The 21,192-nt window shown below is 35.6% G+C and overlaps 1 protein-coding gene across 1 annotated transcript in view; it reads right to left on the bottom strand.

Moving 5' to 3' along the window:
• TMEM245 (transmembrane protein 245) overlaps positions 1-21,192 on the bottom strand; it is a gene marked incomplete at its 5' end in the record, with an annotated part of 55,912 nt that overhangs the window by 9,645 nt on the left and 25,075 nt on the right. Inside the window, 5 exons of the mRNA XM_085314576.1 lie at positions 2,291-2,422; positions 5,784-5,882; positions 6,534-6,624; positions 8,650-8,732; positions 9,897-10,001. Of these exons, the coding sequence (XP_085170702.1) occupies positions 2,291-2,422; positions 5,784-5,882; positions 6,534-6,624; positions 8,650-8,732; positions 9,897-10,001 (510 nt within the window). The remainder of the gene's footprint in view (positions 1-2,290; positions 2,423-5,783; positions 5,883-6,533; positions 6,625-8,649; positions 8,733-9,896; positions 10,002-21,192) is intronic.

Below are 21,192 nucleotides of genomic sequence, written 5' to 3'. Positions count from 1 at the left end.
TTTGAAATATTCCAGAAAGCCAAGAGGCTAGCAAAACAGTCTCTCTATGGCAAACTCTAGCTATTATTTGTTTGTACACAGCCATTCCATACAAGTCATGTAACCTTATTCTTTTCCAGAGGTGGACAAAGTCTCACTGTAGCTGCATRTTCATATCCCACTTCTTTATATCCCATTTGCTTTAAATGAATTATATTTAAATAACATACTAACACAATTCTGGTAAATTTACCTTGTATTACTATATACTTAAGAATTACAGCTAGCATTGATTCTAAGTGTTCCAATGCAGGAAAAAAAAAAATACAATTTGAACTACGTCATTAAAAAAAAAAACAAATCAAAAAACACTCCATACATTTGAAATACCATTTTGATCCTTCTCAGTTTAAAGTGCCATCATATTATCACCAATTCTAATAATTTACTGCTGCTCTTCAAAACGCCAAGTAAGATTTTTATTTTCTGATAAAAACATAAATCCAGAAGGTTTCCAGTGTATCCCAGGATAGTTGAAACAACTTGCTTAGAAACACTAGATTTCAGTTAGAATTATTCTGATCTTATTACATCCAAGTTTCATCAACTCAGATACGCACACAAATCAAGTTTTCATCAATTTTAATCTGAAATATCAGTGTGAGTGGTATTTATGCAATGGATTGCGTACAAGCAAGCCAGCAAAGTGAATACTGCCCAGCAAACACAAGAAATCAGGAGTTAAGTTTTACACTATACTGAACAGTTTCCAATCTGACATGAGTGTATGCAGAAGACATCTGTTTTCCCACAGCTGATGAGTAATAATGAGTTCATCAGTGAGTCAATCACTGACATTTCTCTTGTACTTCTAAAGTAGATTTTTGAGAAGTATGTTGGCTGGATTAAAGTTTTTAATATTATTGTATTTCAGGTCTTAAATATTTATTGTTTTTTCATTATTTCCTCCATTATTCTAGTCTATTTAGATTACAACAGCACACTTACTGTCACAGTTTCTGAGCACCCTGCGGCAGTGCTGTAAGTGACGCAGTTAGGACCTATCGTGTAGTTTCTCTTCTATCCCTCTTGCCTAGAAGGAAACTGCATATCGATTTTAAATGATGTGTTAAATATTTTTATAACTATGCCTCACACTTGGATAGTCAACTTTGAGAAAGGATTAAGCAGGATTTTCACTGTTAACTGAAAAAAGTTTCACTAGAGTAAATGTCTCAGCTTCTTGACCTATATTTCTTTTATGACAGAATACAAAACTATTTAAGCAGCACTGCAGGGAGAACACACGCTCATTAGTCAAAAAAAAAAAAAGAAAAAAATAACTAACAACCCTGAGATAAATACTAGCTTAAATTGCACCCACAGCGATATCATGTTGCAGGTTAGGTATAAATATTATTCTTCCAAAACAGATTAATATTAACCTAAAGATATTTTCATTTTACAACAGTAGCTCAAGTCAAAGAGAAACTGTATTATAGATTCTGTAGGTTAAGAATTCTAGACTTAACATTCATTTTTTAAATAACTTCAGTTGCTTCAGTTTGGACTGATTTCAATCTGTTTCTCCTCCCCATGAGGTGAAAGGTCCAGAGCATTAATTCAGGGATTCATACAGTATAAAATATTAATTTCATTCTCCACAGAACTTTCATAAGAAAAGAAATAAGCTGCTTTCAACCCAATGAATAATAATTTGAGGGCAAAAAAGACTACAAAAGAGATATATATTGTTCTTCCTAATGATCAATATTTTTTTTTCAATTATAACTTCAACAAGTAGATTTTTTTAATTTTTATTTAGATAAATGCCATCAACACTGCACTGGACAATTTACCAAAAACAAGGCTGAAGAAAGTTTAGCAAATATCACAATTTCTAGAAAGATAGGTGAAGCAACAGAAATTCCTACTAACAACCTCCAAGAAATAAGAGAGTGGGATTACAGAAAGTGAAATATTTAAAACCACCTTGCAGACGACACAAAAATCCTACTGTAACAGTCTCAGTAGGGAAGGAGAAGTTGGGTAAACTATTATTAATGCAGATGCTGAAATCAGAAGGGCTTCCTCATCACAATTGATTACGCTTGCTTGCATGATGATATTCTAAATAATTGATTATTCTACAATAATTTATTCTACAATAATTGCTTAGGTAATTTAAGTACCTGTTTCCATAATTTTCCATGTATTTGAGCATTATTTAAAGATAGGCTTAGTAGTCAAAGGAAGAATCAGCATCAGTTAAAATGAGACTATTTTCTTAGTAAGGATGTACAATACATACCGAAAGAAACGTCTCAATGTTATCATGAACAAATGATGCAACATCTTGCCAATCCAAAATATCACCAAGCCAGCTGTTCTGACGGTTTATATGCCATTTGTGTCCTTTATGCCTTCCAGAATGCGTTATGTTCTTAAAAAGAGAAAAGATTTAAAAGATACCAAACTTCTGAGCAATATACAGAAACAAGAAAAGCAAAAACTAAGGTTTTCTTAACAATGAAGATATACAACACTCATTTAAAAACTTAGAGCTCCTTTTATTCGCATTTTTAAGAATACCTGGAAGTAAGAAAGTATTTCTGTACACTTGAAAAATTAAAAGCTGACAGAAAATTATAAAGTTATTCCATACAGTTTTGCATATTGTACCAATACCTCTCAGTTAAACATTAACATTATAGCTTGACTGTGACGGCTGTAGTAATCTTGCTTGTTATGAAGACGCACAAGAAATCATTTTGGCTACTGCCTACGTAATTTACCGTTAGCAACATCTAACTTTTTTCTTACCCACAACAGAAAACACAAGCGGTAAGTCAAAACAACTAGTTTTCTCTCAACTAATGTCTACTTCTCCATTGGCAAAGTTCAGTCATGCAAAAGCTAAAAGCTAAACTGGAGACAAAGGACTACTTCAGGCAATACAGCCAACACAGCCTTATAACCTCAGCTACAGCAAGGTAAGAGGAAATGGCCATAAACACAACAGCTATTTCAAGTATCTTTAATCTAACTATGAAGTTGCCTGTTGTTCAAAATTGCCACTGGGTTATACCTGATCACCATCTAGTTTAGGATGGGACTATCAGACTCATTACCAATTCTCCCGCCTCATGCATCATTACACCTTATGATGTACAAGTACTTTAATAATCCATAGCAGCACAGATATGGTACTTTTGAGCTAACAGTTTATTTAGATCAGAAACATGCAAGTTGTGAGGAATTTTCCTCCCATAGGTCCTTTCTATTTGTCAACTTTATCAGGCACCTATTTTCTATTCTTCTCAAGCTGTCTTATCTTCAAAGAGCTCCTCAGCCAATAACCAGAAAATGTGACATTTACAATGTTTGGTACATCCCTGCTCATTCCTATTTTGAATTTTGTCCTTCATCAACTGCACTGCTGCAGCACCTAGGGCTTCAGGTGTTGATCAAGTATAACTAAATGAGAAAAGCAAGGAAATTGTCAACTCCTTTTCCTTTAGCAAATTCAACAGATCTTAAAAAAACCTCAATCAACCAAAAAACCCTTAATGAGGGTTCTCCAAGATTCTTCTCCATGAAGATGTATTGAATACAGTTATACCACTATCTTCCATGTGATTTATTATTCTGTTATTACTCTAATCAGTCCATCGGATACACATAACCAGGCTCAGTGGTGATTAATCTCTTGTATCAACTCTAGAACTTCTCAAAATACATATTTGTTATCTACCAATCTGCTGTTGCAGATCAGCTGCAGTTAATGGAACAATCCATCCTTTGTTGGCAATTCCTCCAATTCATGCTTCAGTTCTACAGCTCTCACTGAAGAGTATGAACTGAGCTTGGGGCTTTCAGTCACCCACAGACTACAGCAACGCTATACAGGCCTCAAAAATGAAGTTTAATTATTATGCTCATACAACCAAAATAGAAGCTTGAAAACCATACTGAGACACAGTTAGACATGGTAGAGATGTTCTGTACACTGCAGTAACATCTACCTTACTAGTTTTCAGACACGTTGAAAGACCACAAAAAGTTATGGCAATACTATAGAAGGAGATAGCCAGGTGGCAAGTACTCACATATGACATTTCAGAACAGATGTATGGAAGATAGAAGGGAAGAGATTAGAAATGGACTCTAGAGCAGTTATCTGCAGTCAGCAGATGAGTAGCTGCATCCTAGCATGTCAATGGTAAGTCAAGGTCCCCAGTGTGCAAACAGTAGCCCCAGGAACACAGTGCAAGACCAGAGACAACAAGCATCAGTTTGTACCTACAGTTCTTTCTGCCATTTTGATTGCTAGGAAAGCTGTTACTCTAACAAAAGGGCACCTACAGAACAGAAGCCTCGGAGCATTCCCTCAAATGTTAACTGCAAGGGGGCGGGGAGGGGAAAACAAAATCCCATACTGCTACTAGCATAGACATAATCTGTGCTATATGCTGCATCAGCAACATTCTTGCACATATGGAGCAACACAAAGTCCTACTAACACAATGCAGTGCCGTGGGATATCTGATAGACAGACTACGTTAATACAGGTTTATTAGTATAACCTACCAAAAAGTAGGGGTTTTTCTTGATCAGGCATTAACAAATAGTCTTGAGTACTCAAGGCCAGAAAAGCATGCTGTAGATCCAACTTTAATTTCTCCTCAGCACTCTCATATTCCTTAATAGTTCTCTAATCTCTGGCAACCCATGGTGTAAAGTAACTCTCCTCTTGGATTTCCCCTTTCTCCTCTTTTTTTTTCTTTTCTTTTTTTTTTTTTGTTACTGAAGAATGACGAAGCTTTGAAGTGATTCAAAAAAAATCGCTTTAGCTCTTTCTCTCCTCATGCTTGCTTGCTGCCATATACAAACAATATATTGGCTTAATTAGAGTCAAATTTCAAGGCTGAGCTTTCTGTTTTAGTATCCCTTGACTTCCCAAAGTCTTGCCATTTAGCTGTAACAATTTACTATTTGCCTTTTTCACTGTCCTTTTATTCAGTAACAAAGTCCACTGCCACCTTTTATTTATGAAAGGACCTTTTTGACTGTTGAAAACAAAAATTCAGCAGAATCAATGTTTCTGTAACTTGCAACTTGAGGCCACTGCACTCTCCAAATCACATGCTCTTTCCGAACATTAGCTTGCCAGAAAAAACTAACTGATTCTTTTCCTCTATTACTTTGACCACTATATTGAAACACTTACTTCTTCTAACATGAAGAACTTCTTGGAACATTAGGAGTACTTTACAAGTGACCATATAAATAAGTTTTAAAAAAATCAAAATGACAGTGTATTAGGTATAGAGAAATAGTTCAAGAGTATGAATTTTGACTTTTGATATTGTTGCTACACCACAGCTAGTGAATTGCTTGCTTTTCTCTTTAAAAGGCAAACAGCGCTGACTGTGTGAAAACAATTCAACTCCTATGAACTTTTACTGTCTTAAATCCACTATAACAAAGGTAGTACTACTTGCAAAAGAGCTGTTAAAGTGAAAGGATAACTTCTTTTGCACAGTTTCAAATTAATGTATCAAAGTTGCACAAATCATGCAGAATACTAGCTTCCTTTTCTTATCATTTCAAGAGCACAGAAATTCAATAGAAAGCTCTAAGTTATATAATATTAAATATAAAGTGAACAAAGTATAAATTAAGTGGCATACATAAAAAGATGTATTCCAAGCTTTTTGCTAATCCATTTCTCAGAAATGTATATTTATCATAAATATCTCAAATCAGAAAATGATACTTAATATAGCTATTAAGTTACTCACCTTTACAAACCAAGAATGATAAAGCCTGTCCCAGAGCTCTAGAACTTGTTTTTCAATCACAGCAGTGTTGTTCACTTTTTCTCCTAAAATCTTATGGAGCTACAACACATAGAAATCTTTTATTATATAGAACAAAATGAAGCTAGTATCCACAGATGAACGTGAATCATCCGGCTTTGAGTAAGATTGTCCTTAAAGATCTGGTTCAAAATCAAATAATGAAAAACAACCCCACATATCAATATGCAACACACACTTCTAATTTGAGATGTGCTAGATGCCAAAATGTTTAAATAAGGATCCTGGGAAAGCCTCCTAAAAATATTAACCAAGATCAACCTACTATATACGGTCCACAGCAAAAAACAGAATACTGGTAGAAGGAAAAATGCTGAATTTCCTAAAATTGAACAACTAAAGCCAGGTGAAAACAAACAAACAAAAAAACGAACAAACTAACTACTTATCTTTATTTGCTCTATTTTTCATGGTTGTCTCCATTTTAATGACGACAGATTTTTTGGCTCTTAAAAATCAATACTCATCCCAGCAGAAAGACTATTGAAATAATTCCCAAATCTTCCCTTCCTTCTGTCATAGACTAGAGACTGGAAAGAACAGATCTTCTAGCAAAACATTTACCCACAAAAAACATTGCATTTTATTTATTTTTATAAAATAGAGAAACTATAAACACTAAAACAAAAACAAAAAAAACAAACTAAAATGATTTTTTTTCTTCGCTCTTACCTTATGTGTAATCCATTCTCGGCCATATTGATATACGTTATTAGCCGCTGAATTGAGTGCCTTCTGAATAACCTGGGCTTCCGGAAGCCAGCTAATTTTTTTAGAAAAGGAAAATCAAGTTATCTACAACACTTTTTACCCATTTCACTCCTGAAACACATTCCAAATTTTGAAACAAACATGCAGTTACAGTTAAGTGCATATAAACATACTACAACTAGATTATTTCCTTCTGCTTGCGAAAGAGTAGATTTTTTAACAATCAGAGTACAATGCAATCTAGGATATTTTGTTACATTAAGAACTCACTAAAATTCCTGACATTTTAAATTATCTTTAACKACCTTAAACTCAACTTTTTCCAAAAAGAGATCTTGCTCATCTATTTGTTTACATGCATTATTCACATTAAAACTTTTCCTACTGTTCTAGTTTTTTTTTTTTTWAAATACTATACAAAGCACTTTTTTAGTTGCAAAGGCAATCTTCTGAATTACAAACCAAAATACAAAACGCTATGTGATTTCCCTGAACAAACAACAGGATGAAGTAGCAAGTTTGGGCACCACTTATTTTGAAGTCCCCACTAAATTATCTGCTCTCAAATTTCTGCAGAGCTAAGGAAGACTGAACCTTCATGTCACTTGAAAGTGACACCTACTGAGTTGCCAGCATTTCAGCACCTGTGAATACAGGGTGTATGTTCTCTGCTTCCACTTTCTACATCTTTTTTCAATGACACATGCTGGAACAATGCAGCCCTTCATAAACAAGAAAGCATCTGGGAACCAAAACTGCTGCCATCATTTACCTGACTGAACATTAAAAGGGACACTTTTCTATCATTTAACTCTTAAAGTGTTTTACATCAGAATTTCAAGTCACTTGCCTCCAAATGCAGCTTAAGCCAAAGCTTGATGGATTCAACAAGAGGTATACTTATTTCTAATGAATTAAAAGATAGTATTTTGGACATTTCATATATAAAGGCAAATACTTAGATAAAATTCTGCTAATTTGAAGAGAAATGCTTTAGCTAACATTCTGCTAATTACTTGAACAGTATTCCAATATTTTTATTATGCACATAAGCTTCTCTGACAGTCAAATTTTCATTTTCGTTAGTTCTACTTATTTCCAACTTACAGTAAAACAGAAAGCCTGAACCACAGAAGAGATGCCATGAAAGAATAAACAAATGCATTGTTTTCTCTTCTCTTGATTGAGATTACTTAAGTATTGCTAAAGTATGTTGTTTTATCATTTATGAGTGATACCATTTTAGCCYTATTTTTTAAAATTTCCCCTGTTCTTATATTAAAACACGTACTTTCTTTCAATCCTATTAAACCATTATTGCTTTTGCTTAGAAAGTGCCCTTGACAATCAGCCATTCTCGCCCAAGAGACTAAATCTTTTTTTCCAGGTAAGTGCACACACCCCACCTCACTGTCTATTTAGCTGAGGCAGAAGAAAAGCAAACCTGAACATCCCTCCTTCAAAACCACTCTTCAGCCTATTACCCCTCTGCTACTCACAGTCAGTCCTTTGCCCACCAGTAAGCCTTCAATAGTTCTCTACGTTCATTTATTTCTCTCATGATTTTCTCCATCCCTTAATATTTGCCTTGCTCTTTGCTTTTATCATTATATACATGGTAACTACAATCTTCCCATTGCACACACGATAACACATCTCTTAACATGAACAGTGTTTCCCAAATGGTTCACACAAAACTCTCCCATTCTTTCTAACTTGAACTCTTTTTCAGTCCACTTCAAGGTTTTCTTCAAATACTTCTGTTCCCTCCAAGACATTCTGCAGCCAGCTCTCCACATTTTAAAAACAGCTCTATCATCCCACAATCTTCTGGCATGTCCCTATTACTTCCTCCCCATCCCCAAAGAAATTCCAAGCAGTCCTCAGATGAGACACATAACACTTCTCTACAGTAATCCATAAACATTGGTGCTGAGAGTTCAGCTTTTACATCTGCCTGCAGTCACCCTCATTTCTGTTCACCTATAAGACTTTTTAAATTAAAAACTATGCATAAAAGCACCCCCAAAGCTTGCTCTTTCACCCTGTAATATTCACTTAGTTTGATTACTCTTACTTTGCCCATTCTGGGTGACTGGCTACTGTCTCATTGATCAAGCTGCTAGTGACTTGAATCATGTGAACACTCTCTTGATGTACCTAGATTAAATATAGAGAGGAGAAATGTTATGTAATGCAAACTCTAACATTCTCCACATTCAGAAAGGACTCCATTTTGGGGTGGGGGGCAGGCTGCGAAACTTTAAAGAATAACTCTTACAACTCAGAAAATCAGTTGATACAATAATCATCAGCCTCTCTTGACAATTTTTGTCATGGTGACTAGCAAAAACAAAAGGTAATTTATAGCTTATCTCATCTGTGGAAAAGATTCTAATACAGCTGTGCTGTCAGGAGAAGTCCTAAAATACTAAGCACAGTTTCAAACATATTTTGAGCCACAGATCAGAGAAATGCAAAAATTAACGATTGTTCAGCTCTAACATGATCGAGCTACAAAATACCTTACCAGATTAATTCAATGAGAGAGATAAAAGACCACTGATAAATATCTTAAYATTCCCTTCATAGATACAGGGAAGCTTTAAGCAGGAATGTTTACASAGCTTTTAAAGCTTTCAATTTTAAGTACTCAACATTCTTTAAGCTTAGAATTTGGAGAAAAGAGACTGATATCAGAACCCCTCTGATTTTTGTTCTGTAATTGTATTCAAGCAAAACATTCAATCATCATCAGCTCTTTCAAGCATGGCCAGTTATAATAAAATAAGCATGACATGAGTGACCTCTTCTGGTGAGCAAGAGAAACCAACAGCAAACAAACAAAAAAATCTGATCATGAATCTAAGAACATTTAAACTTAAAACATGACACTACTAGGTTATTTTGGGCAATTACACAAAACACACATACATGTAACACCTTAAGCATTTTGCAAATATGGCAAATATGTTGCTGATGCAAAGTAAATTAAAAATGAAAAAAAATAAGTAGTTCTGCCATTGAAAAGAAAACCGCAACACAAACCCCAAATCCATTACTGTAACATATAAGCTAGCAACTATATTGCTAGAATAAATTTCCTATTTCTGAATGTCTATACACTTTTTGTCATATAGATACACACACGCACATATAGAGAAGGAGAACAAACACTTGGAATGGCAAGAAGTTCAACTACAGAACATTTAGCTGCTACCCAGTTCCAAAAATCCCTTTAGCCACACAATTTTGCACAAATGTCAGTAAATTTCATTTAGCTTTTAAATGAGTTCTATAATTACATTTCTTAGGGCACTGTACCTTTGCAGTAAGCAGCAGGGCTAGCAGAAGGGTTCCTATGACTAGCAAAAATATTATGAAAATGCTAATTATTTTATCTAGCATTTTCTCCAACCATACGATCATCTGTGCAGAAAAAAAGAAAAAAAAAAGAAGTAGTCATGGCATATAAATCAACCTTTAATGAAAGCAATGCTAGGTGCTCTTTGACAGTACTTTGACAGTACTATTACCTTTATTTACAACCAGACTGCAAAAATCAGACTCTAATCAAACAGCATTTATGCCCAAGCTTGGAGATGAACAATTAACAAGCGATGTTAGCATGATTCAGGTCAGGGTATGACATATGATTTTGCAAGCAACATTTACACACTACCACAAGACACAGCAAGCTCTCTGCAAAGCAAGCAATAATTCAACATTTACTTCAAAGATCTAAAGAGGCTAGCATTCATTTTAACTACACACCTAGACCTTTGTTTCCTTTCCTTAAGCAGCTTTAAAACTTGCAAATACTACCTGCATAGAACTGGAAACCATCAAGGTGTACTGTGAAGTACAAACACGACTTTAAAACTTGAAGAGTCATCTACATCACCAATGATGTATTTCTGCAAGTAACAACAGTTTTAAAGCTGCTCATCACCTACCAACTCAAGAGGGACTGTTTTCTACACTACTACACATCARGTCAATTATTCAGCACTGAATATTTCTATCTACTTTCAAACTTGAAAAGCTTCTCATTATTACACATGCATCGGTTAAACCTATTGATACAAGAAACGGGCATACATGCTGCTCTGTTGGCTTATGGAAAGGCACATTCCATACTTGTCCACAAACAAACAGTGGTGCCGCTTAAGATTAGAGAAATTGTGCTGATGCTATTCAAAATGTTAAAACTGTTTGGCCACGTGACTGTGCAGAAAGCGCTTCTAGCACAGAGGAAGTTGAGCTTTCTCATACACAAATYGTTTGTTTACATAAAAAGCTGTGAAAGCCCTTGCAAAGAGAGCAGCTACATTACTTTAGCTTCTATGGTTCAAACGCCAAAGCTATTTTTATTCCAACTAGCATTACTGCAGGGGAAAAAAAAAGTAAAAGACAAAACTAAAATTTATGCTTTAAGGGACAGCTAAGGTCAAAGACAAAGCACAGGAGAATAAAGCTTTTCCAAGTGAATGCAAGTTACATATTCAGGGATTCAGTTGGTAACTTTTTAGTTAGTGTTATCAAATTGCTGCATTGATTGCTGATGGTATACATTATTTCTTTCTTATTTGCCCTACCCCTACAAGTGAAACTAGCCATGGAACCAATACTGTGAACTACTGTGTAATAACCAAATTGCTTAAAGCCAAGCTTGCATCTCTTATTTGAAACAAATAGTAAGGATTTTTTTTTTTTTTTTTTGGGGGGGGGTGGAGGGGGGCGCTAATCTCCATAGCATCTGAGTATTTAATGCATACTAAGCTTCTCTCACCCTTCAATTTTGAATTCTACAACCAAGTCTTTGTTTAAACTAACACAAGGATTATATTCCTCATTTGAGGACCATTATTCAGAACCATGAAGAGAACTAGAAGAAAAAAGCAAAATCTTTTAATAGAAGCAAGTGCTGAGCCTGCAAGTTTCTGTAACAAAATCTGCACTATAGCACCTGCAGAAAGGAATTTCAGTGAACCTGCAGTACCCTGCAAAATCTTGTATCTTAGACTTTTTTTAAAAACATTTTTTGCTATTGCTAAAATATTTCAGCCATCAGAGATACCTTGCCAGTGCTATAGGAACATTACTCACCTCTTAACAGTGCAGTACCCTTCTGAAATATTCTGACTAGCCTGTAGTTAGGGCTGTTACCTCCTAAGAAAAAAATAACCCTGAAAACAATTTGCTGTGCCCTTCCAAACTTYACATATATTTAAGGATTAAACAAGAGAAACAAGAAATACAAGACCTTGTTTTAAAGGCCAAAAATAATAATAAAAAAAACACCACTGAAAAAATGGTAGATGGACAGAGAAAGAAAAATTTATGGTATTTGCTTCAAAAAGAAGCTATATTAAAAAAAATAAAGCTGCTCTAGTTATTTTTAGTTAACAAAAGCTGCACCTTATAGATTGAGGTGCAGAGAAAACTAAAGAAGATCAGAGGAAATCCACACCTACTGCTATTTCCTTTCTATGTTAGAGATGAAAAAACTTGGTAATTAGTCTTAAATATAGCTCCTTAAACAGCATCACTGAACCCCAAGAAACTAAGTACTACCAAAGAGACTTCCCAAAACGCTACCTTCACTAAGTGTGCAAGGGGTCTCCAACAGCCAGCATCTCAGCGCAGCTGAGGTGAACTGCTCTAGGTGATTCACGCTCCTAATTACTGAAAGATGAAGCTCCAAAAGGTCAGGAACGAAGACCAGCTCTGAATTGCTGTGAGGACCACTGAMCTGGAGTGTGATCTACAGGGATCTTTCGACACTTACTATAGGCCAAAGTATGGCTACACTGCCACTGAAGTGAGGCTGCAGCACAGGTAAAACCCGAATTAACTTTCATCTAGTTAGTTAAGCAACAGCAGCAGAAATGTTGCACCAACACAGTCAGTGGCCTCAGCCACGTAAGCCCACCTTGTGTTTATCAAGTTGGGCAGCTAGCCCAAGCAACCTAGATTAGAGCCAACTCTCATATGCCTACAGGTAGCGAGTGCAATCTCATCTCTCACTGCTGCCCTGAGATCCAAGTCATACAACTGGTACATAAAAAAAAAAAAAAAAAAAAAAAAAAAAAAAAAAAAAAAAAAAAAAAAAGGAGAGGTCTGAACTGGATTCTGTAATACAGAAGTAAAAGCAGAAGCAAAACGTTCATTTAGGGCTACATTTACTCCCTCTCCTCCAATTTGTTTGCTATAAAACTCCTATTGTTTCCTCTACATTTGCCCACCATACTTCCTTAGTGATCACTCACTCYGGGACATTCATGCTAAATAAGGCATAGGTGCTAAGTCACTATGCATAGTGCAAAATCTGTGCGCTTGTACTTACCACTGGATAAGGTCCAGACCTGTCACCCCAACCCTGCCAGACCTCCATTTACACCCTTCTAACAAATCATGGGCATGCACACAAATACAAACATACACTGACTAAACACTGCATATCAGTCAGAGATCATAAAGTTGTAAATTCAGATCCAAGCTTCTAATCTAACTGTTAGTCAATGGCAAGAAGCTGACGCTGCCACAACATCCCAAACGATGCAATGGCAAAGGCAAGCCAGGCTCCTAAGCTACAGAAGGTCACACTTGTAAAATCAAATGGAAACGGTACTAATTAGTGATAAGATTGTCCAGAAAAAAAAAATCTTATTATCATGGTTTTGAATGGAAGGTATCAACTAATTTTTAATTTCTTAAATTTAGCTTAAGGTAGAAAGCATTTTTAAACCCAGCTGAACTCTGCTAAAATGCTTCTCAGTAACTTCCTGCATTCAGCTTACAGATGTTGATATTCTGACACTGTATTAACACGAGCTGTAATAAAAACCACAGCTCAGGCTTAACTATTGAGAAATATCCAGTCTAGACAGATTCATCATATTAGGCAGTACCATACGTTATCTATGAGCACCTATTTTCACCTCCTCACATTGCATAGCCAGACACTAACATGTTTTATCTACTGTATTACCCTCCCAAAGCACACCATAATACCCATTTCATTTCTAATTCTACATGAAATTACCAAAGACTGCTTTTAATGCTGTTTTAGTATCTATTTTTTTTCTATTTATTTTTAATGCATTAGATCTGTTAACATTTTCCGTTAATATTTGAGGATACCATCTGACAAAAAAAGGGGAAATCTGTAATCAAGGCACATCTTACGGTTACATTGAAATGAGTCAGATGAGTAGCTAAACCAGAAGAAGTTGAGGACTACCTTTAAGAGCTCTGAGACCCACTCACACCAGTGTCCCTCCATCAGCAACTGCATTYAGAAATTATTTCTAAAGACTGCTGCCATGGGCAATGTCATAAAGAACAAATCATGCTAGCCCAGCTGAAGTATTCCAAGCTCTGGCCTACATAAGCCATGTTAAATATGTGATTATATTTCTTTTTAAAGCAAGTTAGAGAGTTTAAAGTAGCTCCTTGAGTGAAGCTCTTAAAACAAGAGGATAAAAGCTGAAGTCTCACAGTAGCAGCCATAACCAACCATCATTTCAAACTATCATCTCTAGGTGTTATACATTTTCAGGTCCTCAGTGTATCACCCCAAAGTTACGCTAGTTTTCTCACAAGTACTTGCCTTCAGAGAAAGGCAAAAAAGAGAAGGTACCAAAAGGCATCAGCCTTCTAACTGCATCTGGTGTTCTCAGTGACAATATCCTCCTTCCTTTGTATTATGACTGATATAAATGCATACACACACACACACACACACACACCCCTCCTCAAGAACCTGATGTAGTCTACACAGTAATTTTTTGCTTTAGTTTTTGATCTTGATTGTAATGTTATTACTACTCATTCATCACGCACAGGAGTCTGCATTGCACACAACATTTCATAGAACTTTTAGGATCTCTTCCTGTGAGATTAAGTAAAATAATAGTTTCAAAAATAGGTCCTAGGCACTAAAGTCTTTTAAGAAGTTATATCCACAACTTTTGGCCAAATAATGCAAAGCTCCAACCTAAAATAAACTGAGTCACCTTAGAGTTCAAAATGATTAAGGGGCAATTACTTTTACAACACATCAATATTAAGGAAAAAGACCCATATAAGTGAATTTTCAAACATGCAAACAAAAAAATCAGTCAAGAAAAAATGTAGCTGAGACCAAACTTTCTCACACAACTCATAGTACACTGCAATTCACCTAAGCTGCCCTAACAGACGAGCAAAATTTTTATGAAGAGTTATGGTTGCATATATTTATTGATCATAATCACTCACATATTATTGYACAAACATTTCAAAGTCAAGAAATCAAAACAAAGTTTACAACCACCAAATTATATTCAAGGGCAAAAGAACTTTCTAAACTTGCCCCTTTACTGAATAATTACAACTGCATTAGAAAACAAGCAACTGCACTCCCTTGTTCAAAGAGTTTTTGCCTATATACTGTGAGCTCACTGATTAAATAGTGAGGATCAAACTTTCAAAAGTAGTTATAACTGCTCAGCCTACACRTCACTTGCAACTTTATTCTTCATCCATCATCCACAGCAGACACCACCTATATACCCTAGTTTAACTGCTTAAAAGAACCTTTTGAAGAGTTGCGCCAGTGCCCTCCACAGCCTGCATATACTACCCTGTTCGCTGTGTTCAGCATGATTCAGAACCACATTCTTACAGATTACCTTCTACACCATGGAAAGCAGAACTATATTTTCTGTTTTAATTATTACTGGATAGGAAGGTTAGGTGGTTGACCACAAGATTAATGTCAGTTATAAAACCGCAGTAACCATTCCAATTCTACCACTAGTACTGAAGTGGTAAGCGAGGATGGAAGTTGCTGATGAAAGCATATCCCATTTCCAGATATGGTTTTTAATTTGTTCTATACCTCTTGATTTCCTGTTTTTCCACATACTTCATCATGTATTAAATTTTCAATATTTAAACTCTAAATCCACAACCACCAATCTCAATGGTTTGCTATAAAAGACTCATGTTATGCTGTAAGCATTTAATTTATAAGGTGTATCAAGTGAACAGAAGTTAGCATGCAGAGAATGAAAGTTGAGGTCCTGCAGATGTGTACATACTGTACAGGCATCCTTCTCCAGCTCTGTGTTTCTCTGCAATGACACTGTCCAYGTCCTGCACATACCACTGCACTGAAGAGCTGTTCAGGTTAACTGAGGAGTACACTCCATGTACAATACATCACATAACTTTTCTTTCGTGTGGTTTTTAAAAGTATTTGCTTTGTAGTATACTCTGCCTGCTTTATGGTATAATTGCTTTAATCCTTTTTCTTTTTTTAAATAGTCATCACTTCCCTTACTTCCCTTTCACTGTCTTTATGTTCAGCATTTCTGAGACTATAGGTATTCATACTTCACTCACGCTATACTGAAACCAGTTTGAGAGCCAGTTTGGCACTTCAAAGGTAAAAGATTAATAGCATTGACTGAAACCAGTCAATGCACTCTTTGGAAGCACTTCGGTTCYTAGATTTACAACTGCACTTCAGGTCCTGACCCTTGCCACTCCTCTATTAATTCAGTTAACTAAGGCTTTCCTGAGGAGAGAAGAGCTCTCTAGCCAGGCAGAAAACTGGCTTTGTTATGCCTACAAGTAGGGAGCAGGTGAAGATCAACCTTTTTAAAAATAGAAAGTGCTACTAAAACAAATTCTAACACTTGAAAGGTTAATGCAGTATTCTGCCGTACAGAACATTCATCTCTGTGCATTTATTTTAGTAAAAGGCAGCAGTTCAGGTATAATTATATGACCTTCAGTAGCTTATAACAAGAGCTGGAAAAAGAGACATTTGGGAGAGAAAACTAAGAAGCAAAGCATGTTAAGGAGTGTCCATGCTGCAAAAAAATCCCCATAGAATCCATTAGTTGGAATCACAATTTATCCATTTATTTACCTTCTTATTAAGCCAGTGCCACAGCTTGTCAGTGGCAGGGAAAGATGGAAGAGGAAAAAAAAAAAGACAAGAACACAGTGGAAAATTATTGAAGAATGCAGTAATAGAAGGGGGGAAAAAAAGCAATGAAACACAGGTAAAGTCATCCACAGAATGAAAACGAAATTGTTCCAGACCCAAAGATAAATTGCTAGGAAGGAAAGATTATAAAAAGTTCTAATGCAAGAATCTCAATTTCACTATTAACACACACTTTTTGGAACAGAAGGATATAATAAACAACAATCTTAACATTAACAGAGATACCAGCATGGCTCAGGCAATTCTAGTTTAATTGCACTGAGATATAACAGTTCACATTTCAGAGCAGTATTTATAAAAGTACTTTGAGAAGGAAACATTACAGAAACACCCAGATTTGAGATACTTGTTTATTGCACTAATGCTCCTATTCTGTCAGCTTTACTTGCATTTCAAACCCTCATTATACTAGTTATCGTTAAACAAATGTTTTTTGTACCCTATTCATATGAGAACATTCACATTCAATGACATAATATGAGAAAAGGTATCAAATATATAATTAGGCCTGATATGCACCAGCACATCGTAGATCACAAATTATGCATATCAAAATTGTATCAGCTGTCCAGTTCGTTCTGTGCACTTCTCAATAAAAAAAAATCCCCTGTTAAACTACAGTTATTTTTCCTTTACTAATTCTCACCCAAGCCACTCAACTACACCCATTTTAAGGTCCATTTTTTTGTATGGCTATACTCTAATTTCAGTCATGCCAGTCAGTTAGCAGCATTAATATTAAAGCTTTTCAGTGTTATAGTTACCTGTTTTTAGAGGTTAAGATCAAATAAATGAAGTTTGTTCCTCCTTAAACCAAGGTAAGTTCATCAAACTCTTAAATACAACTAGGATTTTCACCAACAGCTAGAACTCTTTAGTTCATACTGAACAAGACCCAAGAAAAAAAGAACAGTAGTGGAAAGCAATGACAAAGCTTCAAAAGCCTCAAAATGACACTGTGCATTTGTTTCTATTTTACCTCTTGTCCTAAGAAATAATTTATCATCAAAAAAGAAAAGTTGCTTACAGATTCAACAACATACCTTTGCCTTTCATCTTATTTTTGCACAAACTGGTATTAAAACCCACTTTACATTAGGTTCCTTTTGAATAATGAAGTAGCACGCATGCCTATATTCTTCCACCCAGTAGCTCTAACACAACAAAAGCTAGAGCTCAAATTCTAGTCTGAGCTATTACTAAGAATATGAAAGATGGTGTTATGTAATTTCAGTCTTAGAATTAAATGATGAACACAATAACTAGGAAATAACACTGTATGTGAAAAATAAAAATCAGTGAGTCATTAATGTTAAATACAGAATCTGGAAACCCTTACATGCCTTTTATATTACCAATGCTGGCTTTTAAGGTGATTCTGTGAATATGATCAATCTACACTACATAAGGCTATGGTTTAATTCAAACGTTCGAGTCACCCCAAATTAGTAAGACTACAGCCACTTTTCCAGTATTWTATTGAGGAAGTAGTTACATAAGAACTTACATGTCTATGGAAACACTTCCTAAGACATGCACCAGTACAGATTCTGGACATTTTCTGTGCATGCTTTAGCTATACACTAAACTTGGCATCAGAAGAACCAGATTTTGATTCTATCCAGTCCTCCTTATATAAAATTCCAGAATGCTGTATCTAGGAGCATATAATAACTACACAATTTACTCACATCTACTAGAAAACATGCATCTATTAATACAAAAATTGAGAAAACAAGTACAAATCTAAATAAAACCTAGTGCATGGATTCATACTGCTAGCTATGCTGTTGAACTACTGAGTACACTCTCAAAGACAAACTAGAGTCACCATATTAAAAGACAACAAAACCTTTAAAAATGCAGAGTAAAACAAGTTATTAGTTCCGGAGTACTGGTAAGAATACACACAATACCAGGTTTTTACTGTGACTAGTTGGATGAAAAAAGACCCCCCCCTTAAAAAAAAAAAAAAAAAAAAAAAAAAAAAAAAAAAACACTCCTTTGTGCAAGAAACCTCACATTTCCGAATTGTTCTGCCTGTCAGCTCCAAGGGGTAACAGTGCAACCAAGAATGAAAGAATATGGTAACAATACCCTATATCTATAGTCCATATTTAAATCAGGCCTGCACATACGGGCAAATCTGATCTATCATTTTTATAAAAAAAATAAGAAACATTCTGCTATCATTCCTCTTTATCAGAGCTTCTCTACAGTTGATATTTGTCCTCATTACCAAGGAGGTAATCAGAGGTTGATGAGTAGCGGAAAAACGAATAGCAGCTTTTTTCTTACTGCTTTTATTAAAACAAACACACACACCTTTGAGCTTTAAGACTTACACACATGAGCAAGTGCATGTTTCATAGCTTCAAATCCATAGTTTCTCTCAATGGTTTTATTTTCCTGACTACCTACACTATTGTCCTAGATTTTTTTCTTCTTCTTCTTCTTTCTGGAGAGAGACATGCCAATCCAAGATGTCTTCCTCTTCCTTACCACCCTTGCTTTCAGCAGTGTAACTGCTTCTTATCTGTAGGCATACAACTTCACAGAGATCAAGTAGTACCATTGGGTGTTCACGTGAAACAGACCTTGCCAACAGCCTGTGTTTAGCCAAGAGCTCTGATATATCATAATGCAAAGATTCAGCCTCCTCTTCAGCTCAGTACACACACACAAAAATCACTAAGCAGCTTTGGCTCTCAGGAATGAAAACTGCAGATAAATTAATAAAAATTTAACATAACTGCATTGGAAGTGATTCCTTAATCTCTGTTTTTCACAAGAAATTATTTCTTTTCTTATGATCGAGTCCTAAATGATAAGCTGTAACAACTTATTTCAAGAATTTCCATGTGTCCATTTAGTCTGCTCTTCCCACAAAGGCATTTAATGTCTTTAACAGCATTTACCAATACCAAATGTTTGGTAATCCAACTCAAAATACAGCTAATCCTTCCCTTCCCAGAGGCTTGCAAGGAGGTCATTTTTCACTACTCCTTTTCCCCTTCCCCACATATACTACAACTGCTATAATCCTGTTGGCATTGCTTCCCAATTTCTCAAAGATACATCCATGCCCCTACAATGTACCTGAATAAGCATATCCAGTTGMACATAAACATAAAAGCACTAGTGTGACAAGGATGGGAAGGCTGCAGTCGCCCACAATAAAGCTATATGACCTGAGAATAGAGAGAACAGAATGACGGAAAAAACATACACACACACACACAAAAAAAAGCCCAAGTGTCTTCTCTATAAAGGCTAGAAGAGGTTGGATTGTTTTAATGCACACAACACAGATTCACAAGGAATATAATTATCATCTAAAAATGAGGAGAGAGGGAGAAACGCAAAAGAACAGGTTTGGAACAAGAACATGAATATAAGCTGACCTCAAAGACATTAATGCTGAATGGTGCGCAAATAGACAAAACATCTGATTTCCTTAATGAAAAAAGACTTAGTGGACTTAGGAAGAATGTTATATCACATAGTCCTGTGATATGAAGACTAGACTTGACAACTCAAGAACTCTTACAATATTACAGCTAGAGATTCTTCTTACTCTCAATATAAAAACTGTTAATAAAAAGCTTTATCTGCGGTAAACTTCTCTACTACGCTAATCTTCCCCACTATCTTTGGATTCTCCCTTTAACTTATTCATTGCTATATTCGCAAGAGCTTTTCCTTTTTCATATTCCTCCACGATGAACTCTGTGAAACTGTTACTTATTTCCTACTCCCATTTTAATGCTTTTTTGTTTGCATTTTTGGCATCCATTTACCCATTAGAAGATCTTTCTTAAGCTCTTACCTTTCCTGTAGGAATTCAGAACTGTAACTTGCAAATAGGTTTAACCACATGCTGCTGCTCTGAAAGCACACTTACAGGTTCAGCCTTTAAGTTACAGAAACTCAGAGGTAACAGTTTTTTTGAAACTGAGGAGTACTTTGATGGCAGAAGTATAGTACGCTTTTGTACACTAGCAAACTATTACAAATAAAATAATCTACCAGATTAAGCAAAAACTGTCAAGGGTTCATAAATTTTATGGTACTTTCCAGCTCTGTAGTTCATACGTGCGACTGCATTGCAAGCATTGGGAGTGGAGGGGAAGAGCAAACAAGGCCTTTTTTTATAGCACTTCTCAAATACCTTACTCCACATTTTTCTTCTTTTGGCAGGGAAGCTAGAAGATACCTTCTGTATCACCAAGCCACCATGTTCAACAACTGCCTCCATGCAACATAAACAAATGTGTTGAACTAGTTTAAGCCCTGCTTACAGAATGAAACAAGCCGCTTTTTAAAATTAAAGTTTGCACACAGTAGAAGTAGGAACATTTCGTCCTTCATATTCAAGCTGATTAAGTCGAATTTCAATATATTTGTAATCAGATAAGGTGGCTGAACTATAGGAAGTTGCCCACACTCAGATAAGAAAACTTCTAAAGCTAAATCAATTTAAAAAGTGAATTCTGTCAAGCTTTGCATATAATTATGTAACAAAGTTTAAATGTGTACTTCAATGTGAACAGTGACAGAAGAGACATGGTGTGAAATACACTGTAAGACAGATATACTTTTGCATGAGGGACA

The sequence above is a fragment of the Rhea americana genome, unplaced genomic scaffold, assembly GCF_003343005.1.
Source record: "Rhea americana isolate MKP2758 unplaced genomic scaffold, rheAme1 scaffold_409, whole genome shotgun sequence".
NCBI lineage: Eukaryota > Metazoa > Chordata > Aves > Rheiformes > Rheidae > Rhea > Rhea americana.
The sequence above is the reverse complement of the archived record's forward strand: the minus strand, read 5'-3'. Positions and strand labels throughout refer to the sequence as shown.